This window comes from Chanos chanos, chromosome 1 (assembly GCF_902362185.1).
Source record: "Chanos chanos chromosome 1, fChaCha1.1, whole genome shotgun sequence".
NCBI classification, from domain to species: domain Eukaryota; kingdom Metazoa; phylum Chordata; class Actinopteri; order Gonorynchiformes; family Chanidae; genus Chanos; species Chanos chanos.
Window position 1 is genome coordinate 26,447,484 of NC_044495.1, and position 16,178 is coordinate 26,463,661.

At 42.2% G+C, this 16,178-nt stretch overlaps 1 protein-coding gene across 7 annotated transcripts in view; it reads left to right on the forward strand.

Moving 5' to 3' along the window:
- The window catches only part of ppp1r12a (protein phosphatase 1, regulatory subunit 12A), a 47,393-nt gene that overhangs the window by 13,092 nt on the left and 18,123 nt on the right, over positions 1–16,178 (forward strand). For all 7 annotated transcript variants that reach the window (XM_030774178.1, XM_030774196.1, XM_030774202.1 and 4 more), the window contains exons 2-6: positions 7,064–7,194; positions 9,883–10,001; positions 14,859–15,018; positions 15,654–15,798; positions 15,937–16,011. In XM_030774178.1, coding sequence (XP_030630038.1) covers positions 7,064–7,194; positions 9,883–10,001; positions 14,859–15,018; positions 15,654–15,798; positions 15,937–16,011 — 630 coding nt within the window. The remainder of the gene's footprint in view (positions 1–7,063; positions 7,195–9,882; positions 10,002–14,858; positions 15,019–15,653; positions 15,799–15,936; positions 16,012–16,178) is intronic.

Sequence of the window (16,178 nt, forward strand, 5' to 3'; positions counted from 1 at the left end):
GTTTACCTTGCAGTCTCTTCATGTCTAATTGCAACAATGACCACCCGGATTTTTCATGACACTCTTAAGTTATTTGCCTCAAACGGTGCATCTTCTTGCTGTTCAACAGAAATATTTTGAATAATTTACCTAGTGCAGCTGTGGTCATTGTGCAAGTGCATCGCTTAATCTGGAGTTTTCCCATTTTAACCTATTATGGCATGTGTAATGCGACCGTCAGCTTCTGGCCTCTGCTGACATTAAGGGTGCGAAATAGTGTGTTCACAGTCACAGAATAAGAGACAATGAGAACCACACTGGTTTCATGTGTTTGAAAGCCTTGTGAAAAATGTGATCACTACAAAAATGAAAAAGCAAATCACCTGAGAAGCCTGAACAGTTGTCATATTTTTGGTTGCTTTTCTGTGAAATTGGGGTCTTTCAGAGGTGGACAACATGGACACATTTTTGTGTCAGCTTTGATGACAGATTTGCACATCTCTGTCTGAGTTGGCTAGGATTACTTCAGATTATTATAGGATTAGGGCTGCCCGTATGATAGATACTATATTGTGACTTCGCTAACCCGTTCCATATTTATCCTGGCTGGTGTAGGATGAGTTTATTAAGTTAATCTATAGATAGCAGTCTTTAGTCAGCCCCATGGGGGTGTGCTAAATTAAAATTGAATAGTGTGGGTGAGGTGTGATGTTCACAACGCTCTTGGACCGCTGCAATGGTCTGAGAAAGCTCTCACGTCACATTCAGGGGTTATTTTCTCAGGACGCAGAGAACACGATCATTACACTCTACCAGACATACACCAGAAAGTTTCTAACTGCAAATGCACAACGCTAGGGGTGCAACCGAAGTGGTAAAATGTACAGTAGCTAAAGCAGTGCATAGTTAGTTTTTGCCCTGTTCATTTTTAGAAAGAATACAGAAAATAATGGAAACACGTAACAGAAAAGGAATCAGCTTTTAAAGTGATGTAATTGCGGTTGAAAATAAACTGATATAGATTACCAAAATGTTTACGTTATAAAAAGATGGTTTAGCCTCGACTGTATTATGTGAGTTTGTAAAACGTCAAAAGACAGGGCAACTGAGGAAAGGCAAAAAAAGTTATCCTTGTAGCAAGTAATCCAAGTGTTAAGTTGTTCAAGACAGAATGGAAACACCACGTCATGGATTGACAGAGAAAGGACAAAAGAGTTGGAGAAGCTCTTGTATACCTCTGACAGAGACAGATGGTGCAGCAGGGAGTCCCAGTTACGACCACTTTTACTACAAACATAAATGCACACAGAATTAGAATGATTTATGTTACTGCAAATCTAGACAACCAAAAAGTCACCCTCCACTACCACATTTGGAAAGTTGGTGGTGCAGAGGACAACCTCCCTTGCCTCTCTAGTCGCCAGATCTAAACATCATGAACCTTTATGTGGACAGTGTGGAACCTAGAGTACAGAATAGATTTTCACTTCTTTAGTCTCCCAAGGACTGGAGCCTCTCCTTTCCTATTCTGAGAATAGTCCAGTATGGCACTAAAAAACAATCCCATCCTTGTAAGAGCACTCCAAGAAGGTTCTGAAGGTCATTGGTAGCCCTACTCCTTGTGAGTCATATGTATAGTAAATGCTCATATCTTGCTTAGTGCTTCTGTAGTTCTGTATAAACCCCTGTGTTGTTGATCTGCGGCACAAGTCATTTGTGCTTGCACAGGCTTGGGTTTCATTAGAGCACAGCGAAAGGTCCGAGGCCTTGCTTTCTGCCATGTGCACTCTCACAAGAAGTGCCACTTGACAAACACTAACTTCCAGGCACCCACTGACTGACGTTTTGGTGACGTCTGTGGGGGCTGAGCTTGCGGTGCTACAAAGCCAAACATATATATGCAGCATAAACAGGCTTGAGTCTGATTTAATAGTGCTCTTTGAGTTGTTTGAAAAGCATGCTGTGGTTTTGCAATGTTTAGAGGTCTTCACGACAAGCAGTTTGTATGAAATAAAAGTAGGCCTATATTTTTCTGGTCACTTTTTAGCTTTTACGGTGTCGATCACACAGAGAGACTGCTAATTTGAGTTTGTTTTATTTCACAGACTGTGCTACACTTGCAAATAAAGCACATCTTGTAACAATTTTTATATGTAAGCCTCTACAATCGTCCATTAATATTGTTATTCAAGGCTTAAAACTATTAGGCCTAGCAGTGGAGTAGTTTGTTGTCTACACAATTTTTACTTTTTTTTTTTTGTCTACATCAATTGCATCCAACATAGCAGAGACAGTCCTGGAATATCACTCTAAATAATACAAGGAACAGTCATTTTCCTTAGGCCACGAGCATGTAGCTAACAGTAACCCCGGGATGTTTCAGTTCATGGGTAACATGTTCGGTTCCGTTTGGAATGGGCTAAAAGTCCTTTTGCCTCGTTGGCCAGCTGTCCTGTGGTGTAACTGGAGACAGTTTAAATCCGCCTGTATTTTCAAGATGTCTGAATTCTATTGACAGTACTTCTATTGACAGTATTCCCTGCATTGATGAGTAAAGTGGTAATATGCTATTGAGCCATGTTCATATTTCTCAAAACCATTGATAAGCCACTAACAGGCCCTTCAGCCTGGCTTGTCAAACAGAACCTTAATGGGAAGCTGATGTAAGTGAGCTGCCTGGGTACACCTGCTCTATATCAGTGATACCCAGCTGACCAGAGCAGCGGTATTCCCCTCTCTTGATGGCTGCCGGCCAGCTCTGCTTCTTCAGCGCTGCATCTGGTGATGATGAAAATCACGCTATCATGTGTATGAATTTAATGTTGTTTAGAGGGATGTGACAAACTTCACAGGATAAAAGTTTCAAACGACCACACCTTGCTCCTCCGAAGAGTGATAGCAATTCGTCCATCGCTGCCCCAGAAGAGAAACTGGGCTCACACTCAGTCAAACTGAGACTTAGACTAGACATATCTGTCCTGAGGATGGTGCTGTGTGAGTCGATTCGAGATGTGCGCGTTGTCATTATGAAACAGGCTTATTTTTAGATGCGTTTCTGAACCACATCTTGTTTGATCATAAAGTGAAACTTTGAAGTATTCACAAGCAAGGATGTCATTATGGTCTGTGTCTTTTGAATATAAATGCCTTTTTCCACTACACAAGGTCTCTGTTTGAAAAAGATGTTACTTTTAATGGAATGTCTGTTATCTCTGCCTTCAGCTGTTGACAAGAAGCTGTCAGTAATGTTACTGAGCCCCGGCCAAGGTGCTGCGACTCGCCATTTGAAATCATTTCCTCTCTTGCACCAGGTCCTCGATCATTTAAATTTTTACCTAACAGCTGGAACGACGCTCTGACGTGGAGTTCTGGCTTGATGCCATTTATGCCTTGCTGTCCAAAGCCCCTCCATCTTTTTCTCTTTATGGTTATGCCAGCGTAGCAACATTTCTTTCTCTGCATATTTTCTTTCTGTTGATAATCGTATACCGCTGTCCAATAGTGGCCAAACAGGTTTGAATGGAAATATGGCAGCTTGGCCAATCTTGACTCATTGCATGTCTGTGGTTCCCCTGTAGGCCTTTCAGGGACTACTGGGCGAGGGGAGGATTTAAAGACAGTGCCTGCTGTTGTTACCCTGCTTAATAGCCTGATTATCTCATGCCATCTCGTCATGGTTTGCTCAGTCAAAGTAATGGAAGCGTTTGTCTTTCTCTTGATCTTAAAGGAAAAGTTTACCCCTTTTTTACATAAGAGATCATTATAACATCTGCCTCTGTTTTTTTTGGTAGGTGTTTTTTCACTACTTGGAACTCTTCTTTTCACAACAAACTAAGTTGGTCAGCACTGCTTTGATTGACCATGATGTTAATAGTTGTAGCTACATTAGAAGTTCTATATTAATAACTGTTTTTTATGTGTTTGATGTCAGATTTGATGTTTGACACTGGCGGGCATTTCAGTAAACCACACCACCTGTCAGCGTGTATGTGGGGGAGTAGACTGTGGTCATGCAGTGTCTGCCCACTTCTGTCTCTTGCTTTTCTTGTTCAGTCGGCCTGCAGATGACCCGACTTCTACTCAGTAAACACCGGGTCATGTTCATATAGCACAACAGTTCCATCACTAACGTGAAAAATACTCCATGCTCATTCTAGGACATTTCCATCTAGAAATACATCAGAAAAGATGAGGTCCTTTAAAGCCCCCACGACAAATCTCTCTGTGCCCAGCACGGCAGCTCTTTTCAGCGTTGGTCCTCTGCATTCCTGTGCCTGCTCATGAAATGTAGCCTGCCATCCTTCTCAAGTACTTAGACCGCTGCCTGGAGTGCATATGAGAAGAACCCATTCATCTCACAAAGGTCTTAAAGGTGGCAGTTTATAGAATAGATTCTGAACAGTTGATAGCGTTGCCTTTAGCTCCACCCTTGAGCTATTTATAAAGCTCTTTTCTTTTTTTTTCTCTTATCCTTTTTCCTCTGTCTGCCCAAAGTATAGTTATGCTTGCAGGTCTCTGGATGTGTGTAATACCTCTCACACCTGACAGCTTTGAACAATTACAGCCATTAACGGATTACCATTGTTGGGCTTTTGGAGCCAGTGGGCGGAGCTAAGTGGCCGATGACGCAGTGTTTCGAGCTGAAGGAGCGCTTGTTTGCCTTAAGGGGCTTGGTTGGTTGCAGCTTGAGACAGAGAGAAGGAGGAATGAGAAGTGAAGGAAGGCCACCAACCCGGTCTTTTTTTTTTTTTTTGTAGCTGGATAAAGCGGGGTGGGGGCTTTGCTGTACAGGTATAATAAAGAGCCCATGTGTTCTGGCCCAGTGTTCAAGAGATCAGTCACCTCATTGGTTACATAATGTTGAAGAATGAATTTGGATAAACAAAGAGTCCGTGTCATGAGGCTGGCTGCTTTCCTAAAGAGGCCTGTATTTAGATGCACTTTCTCATGTCCTCTACCTTGACAATGATGTCCCAACTGTTTGATTGTAATCTATCCAGGCAGGGTTAGTAACCTAGCAAACACTGCTTGATGTTAGCAACTGTATTGTGTGTGCTTAGTGATACACAGTCCTTTGTATTGGAAGACTTGCTAAGCTAGACCTGTACAAGGTAGACCTGTACACCTGGTGAAGTTCTGTCAGAAAGCTGCCTGGATGACTTTGTATTCCCCTCCCCCTCTGCTCCACAGGGGCCTCAGATAAGAGCAGGCCCTCACTGGCCCTCTCGTACGGCACTGTAAACAGCCCAAATTTGGGCAAGGATTTCAGCCAGATAGTCGTGTGCCCTGAACGTGGTGTGTGCGTGTGTGCATGTGTGTGTGTGTGTGTGTGTGTGTATGTGTGTGTTCCAGTGTGCGTTTCCTTTCTGTCATTGGCGTTGTCATAGCAACACACTGAGAGTGTGTAGACAGGAGCGCATGAGGGAAGTAAAAGGGGGTCTGAGTTTCATTGAAATGCTAGGCTGTGGGAACATGAAGCAAAATCTTCAGCATTAAGTCCAAGTGTCTCGGTCCCCAGAGGTCTTTTAATGGATTCTCAAAACTCAAAGTATGAGCTACATTTTTATGCTGTCATACTTTCTGCTGTTCATCTTAGATGAATTTGATAAACCCTTGTTTTTCATGGTGAAGATGTACTTAGAAATTGAAGTGATGTAACATTTAGCGCAACGCCTAACTTATGAAAAGTGACTTCCCCAGTCAACACTCATGCTGGATAAAGTATATTCTGTAGTAGTAGCAGTTACAGGCTTTGTACTGGTTGACAGTTTGACAGCCATGCAAATACTTACTTCCTGTAATGATTGATTATCTTCTTAGCACCGCTGCAGTAAGTCAAAAGTAAAGAGCTATTTCACTCTCCGTTGTTAGTCTTTGACCCATTGCCTGATACTTTTTTTTTTCCTGAAGCCCTGTTGTTGTTGTTGTTGTTGTTGTTGTTGTTGTTGTTGTTGTTGTTTATTCCCGAACCTCTCGGTGAAAGTACGGTGGCATATGCTTTGAAGGGAGCAAAACACTGTGCCCCAGGCTGCCACATGGTTCACCGCAGAGGTCCCAGGAGCACATCACACCACCCCACTCTCCCCCTGAAACCCCTCACCCTACAGGCTGGGCTGAGGAATGTGACCTTGCTCACAGAGTTCCATCTGTGGGAGGCTTCGCTTTCTCTGACGGCACAGTGTCCACTATTTTCCTTCCTCTTTCTGTCCTCAGCTCTCTCTGTCCTCCTCCTAGTCCTCATGCCCGCCAGCACTCTGTCCATCTCTCTCTCTCTCTCTCTCTCTGATCCTCAAGTGTAGTCATTATTATCATAGTCTTGAATTATAGGCCAGTATTACTGGCATTTTGCACAGTCGAGCCAAACACACGTCTTCATCCTTTAGTTTCTATCCTGAGCTTGTGATATTATGCATTGTTGTTTTCATTTTCATTTGCATGAAGTTATTTTGTTTTTCACACTTAAACCCTTTAGCTTATCAAGTGGAGACATGCTTTGAGTCATTACTTTTACAAAACCTTACAAAATCTCTTTTTAACCTAATGATGTAATGTTTACTTAGTGCTTAGGATCGGTCTTTTATGTAGGATTGCTGTTTTGGAAAAACACCCATTATGCAGGATTTGTGGAAGAGTGTGGTTAGTTTTGGCTTTCCACCCCAAGTGAGTAGAATGGTAGAGTCTGTATTTCCATGAATACTGTAGATGTGTGTTTCTTCAAGAGCCCATTTCGTGGGGGTGGGAGAGTGGAGGTGGGGGGGGTGTAGAAACCAGCTTAATTGCACCCCTTGCTAATGAGCTCCTGTAAAAACCCTTTCCCAGTAAAACAACTGTTGGATCTGTGGTATTCCAGACAGCCAAGCGATGTCCCAGGTGCTTTGGAAACAGTATCCCTGCCAGCATTCTGGAGACGTTGAGTGTTACAGTTACAGGACATGCAGCAGTCACAGAACTGGCTCACAGTGTCTTCAGCACTGTGTTCTGCATGCTGTCAAGACTCTGTGGTACAGATCACACTGGTCTGCAGGTGGAAAGGCTGAATGACTGAATCCACTCATTGCATGTCCTTTGCTCTCTTTCTCTCCAGGCTTGCATAGATGATAACGTGGACATGGTTACCTTCCTTGTGGAGCATGGGGCAAGTATCAACCAGCCTGACAATGAGGGCTGGATCCCTCTCCATGCTGCTGCCTCCTGTGGCTACATGGACATAGCAGAGTAAGTATTTACTCCCAGTTCATCACAGGACAAAGTAGGACTAAATGTTCACCCAAAGAATGTGATAAAATTTACCCTCGGCATCTCTGAAAGCCTGAAAGGTTTGTGTAGTGAAAAGCTTTTTGCTATAGACTGCCCAGAGTCATAAGAGTAGACGTGGCCCATGTCCAGATTGGGGCAGCCTTTCTGTGAACTTCTGGCCTGGCTCAAGGACCCCATCTGTATGGCTGCATTATTAAGAAAACAATAATTATTTTGTCAGATATTGTACTGCATTTAAGAGATTCTTTAACATTATATTTTGCTGTCTCGATATACAGCCAAGAAATGTAATACAATACAAAGGTTATGTTATTGTACTATTACACTTAAGTCAACATATGGGTTCAGTAGTGCCCTGGTCCTGCATTCATTCATTAGTTAATCTAGTAATACTAGAACACAGGAGCAGGTCAACATTGAGCAGGTCAACAGCAGTGACCGTGAGCCTAAATGTAAACAGAATGCAAAAAAAGTTTAAAAAAATTGCTGAATACCTACAGTATGATTTGCTTTAAAGTGACGTTGTCTTTAATGCCAAAATAGTTCCACGTTATGGAACTGTTTTTGTTCTTCCCCAGTAGAAAGGAATGGGGAGTACTCATTCTTTCCTATTTGAATGATGTTTCACAAATACTGAGAAATGCCACTATATGGATAAAGATTAACAAACTCCCCAATTGTGTTCACAAACCATGTGCTTGTAGTGCACTCATTGGAAAACATACTGATTCAGTGTACTGCATGACCTCATGGTAAGATGATTCAGGAACAGTCAACATAAACTTCAGCCATGGGCTTGCTTGGGGCGCTGTACACTCAATGGATGTTTTTTCCCTTTTAATATAAAGAACCTGTATATTTTGAGAATGTATCTTTGTCTCTATACTCCTTGTATGATGGGTGTATTCTGTCACTGTTAGTAACTGTGTTGTATGCGCTTGGCTGTGCTCCTTGCTCATCTTGAGAGAATAGATGTTCTCATGAATGCCAAAGCCGTGTTAGGAATCAGTTTTGCAAACCTTAACAAGATTGTGTTATTGTCCTAATTGATTTGTTGGTATTTCCTGAACCTATTTCCTTTCTTGTTAACTTCTATATCAATAAAAAAAAATGATTTTAACATGTTGCAACCCGTGACTGTTATTACCTAATCCCTGAACATGTGTTTTCAGTAGAATATTTCAGGTTGCCTTTATGAATGTGGTGCGTATGAGCTTTAGATACCTGTTTCTTCATTCACTTTAATTCAGTCGCTGTTTTTTGTATGTGAATAATGTGTTTCAATGGGACAAGTAGTGAAACTGCTGAAGTTTTGAGGTTGCGATGCCCTTTTTCACTTCAGTGCCTTGTGTTTGTGGAACTGAAGGGAAAAGAATTATGAGAGGATGACAACACTGTAAAATTCAGTTAGAGAGCCTTTGGGCCAATTTTTTTCTGTCTGTGTGATAGAAAAAGTTACTCATTTAGACTGCAGTGTATTTTTCTGTGTATGTGGATTTTACCGTATCACATGGATGCTCTGGTAAAATGAACGTACAAAAACTAGATCAGTGTTGAAGTGTGATGTAGCCCGTGTATTGCCGTAGTGTTTGGCAAATGACAGTGGTACCCCACTACACTGCTGACTGTTGCTTCATGGTGCAGTGTAACAGTGCAGTCAGTATTGTAGCCTAATAATTAGAAAAAAAAGTGACATGACGTTCTTTAAAGGATTCAGTATCTAAACCAATGCCTTACAATATAAGGGGGGTGGGCTCCAACCACAAATCCACTGAACATGTAAAGCTGTCCCAAAATGAGCACCATAGAGAATTGTAGTCTAGTACAATGAAAAGCTATTAGAGATTTCTGGTGGTTGACTGTGGTTTTTGAAGCACCATTTTGCGGACACATGCCTGGATTTAGGGGAACGTCTGGTCTGAAGTGGTTTGTCATCCTAATGAAAAGGGGCTGCATTTCCACTATGCTTAATTGTTTGCAGCAGAAGTCAAGACGTGTACTCTGTTGAAAAGTCTGCTTGAATCTTTGCTGGCAAAGATTGTATGAACTTGGGAGCTTGTGATGGAAATTGCTGTGGAATGACTGGAAGAAGAGGAGTGTAGTACTAATATAGCACTTAAGGCATACGTGTACAGCTGTAGACTGCCTAGAGGGAAGACATGCTTAGTCTTGCCTCCAGTGGCTTTAAGTCTCTCTCCTGAATATGAAATGAGGTCACTGAAGGGATATCCCTAGCCTGGTCCCTTCACGGTCAAGCATTACATGGGCCATTCAGTAACTTTGGCTTTCGATAGGCTCAATGCAGTTAACGTGAACTATTAACCAGTTACTGAAGGGAAAAGCTCGTTGTCTTCATTCTTGACGAAAACCCTTTTTTTGAGTTATTTGAGTGACCGGTTCAGTTAAAACATTTGCAGTGCTACAAATACCAGAGGGCTTTGGACTGTCTTGCTCTGAAAAAAATACCAGTCTGGCAGCTCTCTTTACTTAAGTAGTCATACAGGCTTCATGAGCCCCGACTGAAATGCATAAATAGGTGTCTCCTAAATTTTGAGAGCAAAGTTTGTTGCTGTAATCAAAATATAATATTAGTTGGGATCAAATGCACTGTCTTCACTGTGTGACTGCATATCCATGTCTCTGAAGGTACCTGATCAGTCAAGGTGCAAACGTCGGGGTTGTAAACTGCGAAGGAGAGACACCATTGGACATAGCAGAAGAAGAAGCCATGGAGGAGCTCCTGCAAAACGAGATCAACCGACAAGGTACCGCCTTAATTCACAGCGCTATTTTTAATTCCTTTGTGTTTCACTGGCACTGAATCATTCTTTACAGTTGTCATAACCATGTACCCAAATCAAACTGGTAATGAACACAACCTTATTTAATGTAGTCATCGTATCGGATTCAGGTTTCATTGTTCTGAGAAACTGACTCATCTCCTGCCTGATGGGTAAGTTGAGGCTTCTTAAAATGAAGTACCATTTAACCAAGGGAGGGACAGTTATGTGCAGTGGATCATGCTAAATGCAGCTCAGTGCTCCCCAGTCATATCAGACGGCAGGTTTTGGCAGGTCTCCAGTGCATGCACTTGCTAGGGTTCAACATTACCAGCACAGCACAGTAATGCCACAACACACAACCCAAGTTCAACTACTATCACTTGTCGACGCTAATAGTCCCTATTACACCCACTGTGTTCAGTATGTCCAGGTATGTCATGCGTGCACAGAGTCATAAAAGATTTATAAAGTCAAATCAATAACATGGCGTGGCTTGCTGCCTTGGACAGCGTTACATAATGGAGAAATGTGATCCACTTTGTGGTGATACTACGCTGGATGGAAGGAGTTTTCTATTTTTGGACTGGCCATTCTTGAGATGATAAAATGGAACTGCGCTGCTGGCAAAAGGCTGTGCTCTGACATGTGCTAACTGCCGCAGGCGGTGGATGGCTCTCTTTTCGTGAGGATGTATCAGTGCTACATAATAAAACTTCTTGGCTGGGAATAGAGACCCTGTTTTTTTTTTTGTTTGTTTGTTTGTTTTTGTTTGTTTTTTTTCCTCTGCCTACTTAAAACGTCCTCCACAAGCAGTGTCAACACAGCCAGTTGTGTCCACCTGCATCACACCTGATTCTGTTAATCAAGGGCTTGATAGTTATTCGGACATTCAGAGTGAGCTGTCGTGGTGTGAACAGAAAAAGGTGAAATTACAAAGGTCTTGTAGACATGGTTTAGAGGCTTTTGTCGGCAGATATCAATAAAAAAAAGATCACTTTTCTTGCTCTTTGAAATATAATTTTGTTAATGCGGATGGCTTTGTGTAGAAACATGTAGTGTTATAAATTTTGTTATAGTACTCTAACAGATACTCTAAGCACTGTGGATGTTTGGTATGTCATTTGTGAAGTATTCTGTGTTCTCCTTCGTGATGTAGTCCTGTACTAGGGCCACACTGGTCGCAGAAACCTGAGCAGGGTCTTGGTATGTAGTCAGGAGGCCTGGGCAGTAGCACAGAGACCTACGGCAGGGTTTGTTTTGTCTACGGCAGCCAGACTATCCCTGAACACTACTCAAGTCCTAAGGGATTGATGTGTATTGTCAGTTCAGTGATAATTGCTCATGGCTGCTGTGTTTTAGCATGTTTCACTTCTTAAAATCGCATTATATAACGGCTGTGGCTTAAGCCATAGCTGTGAGAATGTGGTGCGTCGCGGCCAGCGGCAGCTGTCAGCCTTTATTGACAGGGTATGATGGACACGTGCGGCTTTGAAGCAAAAGCGTCAGCATGCCGCTCACAGCGGCCTAGGATCCCTTGCTGACAGACACAAACCCTGGCAGCGATGCAGTATATACTGCTGCATATGTAGAATGCCTGTGTGATGGACTCTGGGCTGCTGAAGAAGCCTGAAGGCTGGTAAAAGGTCTGAACAGCTGAAATGGATCATCCTCTCCTATCTGATCAGAAGTCTGACAGTTCTGCTTCAACTGTCAGAATCAACACTAAACAGCACGAGTCTGAGAATATACCTTCCTCCTGATCTTATCACAGATACAGCTCCATTTTGTTTTCTGCTCAGGGACGCTGTTATATAACAGTGTTGTATAATGCCGTCTACCTCTGTAATGTGATTTCTCTTCTTTTTCTCTCCTTTACTCTTGCTTTATGTTCTCCTCACAGTGAGACCCCAGTCATGGGGTTAAACTCGTTAAGGAGAGACCACAGTTCCTTTATAGCCAGGTCAAGCTTCAAACTCTAAAACGGCGGCTCAGCTCGTCGCGGGTCAGATGACTTAGTTGGCCTCCCTGCCTATCCACAGAGAAGCCCGACAGGGTAATCTGTTGTCCAGTTCACACAGAAAACCAGAGCTGTCTTAAGCAGTAGAGTCCAGAACATTATTTTTCCATTACCAGAGTTTACTTTTGTACGAACAGCCCTTTATTAAAATCAGCCATCTTTTTTTCTGTTGTTATGAGAGCATTATCGTATTATTGGAATTTTCCACACAAGTCGTGAGATCGTAATCTTAAAGCTGTGCCTTTTATGGACATTGTGTAATGGAGATATGACAGGTGAAGGTATGGCACCTCTGTGAAATAGATGGCAAAATGAATGCTCTCTGTTAGAAATACATTTACAAACTTTTGCTGTTAAATTTTCAGTTTCCTCCTGTTCTTTCATTGACATCAGCCATGCTCTTGATCAGGCCAGTTAGCTCCTTGTTTTTCATAGAGCTTCTGTTTTCAGCCATGACAGTTCTGTTTTCCTATATATTTATTTTTTGCCTGAGTTATGGCCACGATGTTTGTCTTTAGTGTTCAGCATAAAACCTATGAGAAGATATATCTTATATTCCACTCAGTTGCACTGGAATGGAAACGAATGAAAGACATTGCGACATGTTTGCCAGCGTGAATCCCTGTGGTTCATCAGCTGTCTGTCAGTGAATCTCTAACCTTTTGTAACATTGTCCGCAGTTCCAACAATACAGTGAGCACACTGGTCCGCACAGCCAAATTAAAAACGTGGTTAATTGGTGCTCATCATGAGAACACATTATAAGCTAGTGTAATACCATCAGACGAACAGTTCTGAAGTACACCATGGCTGGGTTGTCTGCCTCAAACTTCAGACAGAGTCACTTGATCCTGACTCACTGATGCCTCTTAATTGTACCAGTCAGCTTTATCATAGTCAGTAGTGTGCTGGTGCAGAAAGCCGCTCCTGCCGCTGGGTCAGGCTGCTCATGGTAATGTAGTAGGTTGGAAACTGTTCATTTATTAATTCATTTGTTCCAACGACGGAGCACTCTTTTGGAGTATGGGAAGTCTGTGGGTCAGATTTTAAAATAAAAGAAAGATAAAGGTGCTTCCACATATACTCATCTTTACTATGCTCAAGGGAGAGAGAGGAGTCCACAGTGTTCTCGTCTGTTCTCATTTCTTCCCACGGTTATAGGACAGTCTGAACACAAGTGCAGGGAGGTTTTTTTTTTTTTTGAACAGAGCTGCCTTCAGCTGTCAGATCTGTGTCCCAGTGTCCTCTGTACTCCCCCTGGCTGAGGACCAACTCTCCAACTCTTTTGATAATGTTAACCTCCCTCTTCATCCAGCCAAGCTTTGATCAAAATCTTTAGCTTCCATCGGTCATTCTGTAGTGCTGCTAGTGTTCTCTAATGGTCAGTCATATGTTTCAGAGTGTCCTTTCTATACATGTTGCTCAGTTCATTCCTTTAGCATGTCATGTCCTGAATCTGTGTGCTGTCGCCTAGCACTGGCACCTTGTTTCAGCTTTTAATTAGTTGTATCAGGTTATCAGCAGTTAGGTTTGCATTGGACAGCACTTTTTATAGACATTGATGAAAGTTACACATCTCGTGTTTCTGGGAGGTGAGTAATCTTTGTATGTAAATGGACATTGAGTCTTGACACCTGCAGCTCAAGAGAAATAAACAGTATTTACGGAAAACAGTATTTATTGGCAGGGTTAGAGAAGTACATTTCACTCACGTAATCCCTGTTGAAAGTACTTCGTTTTCATTGCGGTTAGAGTTTGTGCTGTAGATTCATTTGGTCAAGTATCTTTAGTTCAGTGCAAACTCTGTCCTTTCTTCAACCACTCACTCAAGAGGTGTGCTACATTTAAGCTGGCTGTCTCCTGATGGCTGTCTCCTGACTTGGCTAATTGCCGACAGGATGATACACGTCTGAACAAGTATCAGGCCATAAACCGCAGGCACAGTGACCCAATTGGCAAGCCTACAGGCCAGGGCAGTTCCTATTTGTTATCCTTTAGAAATCTCAAAGAAATGGTGAAAAAGTCAAGAATATTTTATCTTGAATGTTATTTAGAATATCAGGTTTAAAATGAGGACAGGCTCTTGGTGGCCCTAGAGTTTACTGTTAAGTGTTTCACTGCGTGCCAAGATTTGTCCTTAATTGTGTTTCTCTTGGATCCTTACTGGAGTATGAGATGAAGACTGTATTGATCTTAATAGAAGAGTGCCTAGCTATGTCAGTATACTTTCAGCTTTATGTTAAATCCCAAAAAAAGGACCTAAAAGTGCATTCTAAGTCTGGCCTGTTTTCTCCCTTTTGTAGCACCTTAAAGGGAGTGTTTACTTAACCTTCTGATTATTCCATGCAACTCTTAAGCCAGCTTAATGTCTCTATTGAAAGCTGTTTTAAACTGTAAGCTTCTTAGTATATGTGGAAAACGGGACTCCAGAGGTTGCGGGCCTCATCTTTTTAACAAATGGAAAGTACACCTACCTTTGCCCTGTCTCTGCAGTGTTTCTGTTCTGAGAATGTTCTTATGTGATCAACTCTCTTTAATCTATTCAGTAGTTTTAACAATTTCAAATAAAACGTACGTGTGTGCTGTGTCATTTTCTGGCGTTGACATTAAAGGGACTGAGGTAGATCCTTCTGTTCAGGGTCCACACCCCTTTTGTTCTTTGTGAGCAGATTGTTGATCCCTCAGGTATAATTCAAAGGCAGCATGTCCAGTTTCCTGGCCTTATCCGGTGTGCTTCTCTGTGGAGTCGTAAAAAAGCAAATGTTAATCCCGAGGATCTGGCTAACTGTCCGCTCCCCTCCTTCTCTGGCGTCTCTCCTCAGGAGTGGACATTGAGGCGGCCAGGAAGGAGGAGGAACGGATCATGTTGAGGGATGCACGACAGTGGCTCAACAGTGGCCAGATCAATGACGTCCGCCACGCCAAGTCTGGAGGCACTGCTCTGCATGTCGCTGCAGCCAAGGGATACACAGAGGTGTTGAAGTAAGTTTCGCCTTTCCTCGAACCAGACGTTTATTTATTTTTTTTTAATTCTTTCTAGTTACCACCTCATTGTCTGCATAGATCTTGACGGTAATGACAAGCTGCATCTTAACTATTTCATAGCTGGGGGCTGAGGTCCTATTTTGTTGTTGTCAGTAGATTAGTATTGAGATCTCAGGGGTGGTGGTAACCAATAGCTGCTAGCTTTTTTTTTTTTTAAAGAAGCCTTCCTGTTTGTCATGGTTTCATCTCCAGCTCCTCCCTGTCACTGATGGTACATTGATGTGGAAAGAGACTGTGGTACTTTGCACATCTGTTGTTGGGATGCCAGCCAATAGGTCTGCTAGACTATCTAGACCATAGTTTTGATGCACTGCAATGGAGTACTTCATTTGCTAACTATGTCGGGAAAGGCCCCCGAATTCCTTATTCCTATTTCATAGCATGTTGTGTTTGTTAACCACTAATTTGTTATTTTCACCATCTGTCTTTCACCAATATTAGTGAAGGGTAAAAATGTAGTGCACCTTCAGCAGCAGATGTGTGGTAGCAGAGTCTAGATTGCAGCTCCAAATCCAAGAAACCCAGATTGCTTAATCTCATAAAGCCATTTTAATTATTTGACTATTTTTCAGGCTTTTAATCCAGGCCGGTTATGATGTAAATATTAAAGACTATGACGGCTGGACTCCACTCCATGCTGCTGCACACTGGGGAAAAGAAGAGGCCTGTAGGATACTGGTAGAAAACCTGTGTGACATGGACATAGTCAATAAAATGGTGTGTATCAAACTTTTTTTTTTTTTCTTTCTCCTCCTTCTCTGTCTTTTGGTTATTTTACCGTTTACTTCAGTTGGACAGAACAATGCGTGTCTACAAAGTTGAATACTGAGTTTCTGGATATCTACCTCATCTCAGGGTCAGACAGCATTTGATGTAGCTGATGAAGATGTCCTAGGCTATTTAGAAGAATTGCAAAAGAAACAGAATCTGGTAAGTCTTCTATTTGGTGGAAATGTATGAAGATATAGACTGCTACATGGCTTGCTCAGAGTTTCAAATGCATACAGTTATTCACTATTATAGTCGCTGCCTTTGAATTTCACTTTCACTGACCTGTGGCCTGGAGTGTATTGCTTTGGCCATGGCAGTTGTTAATA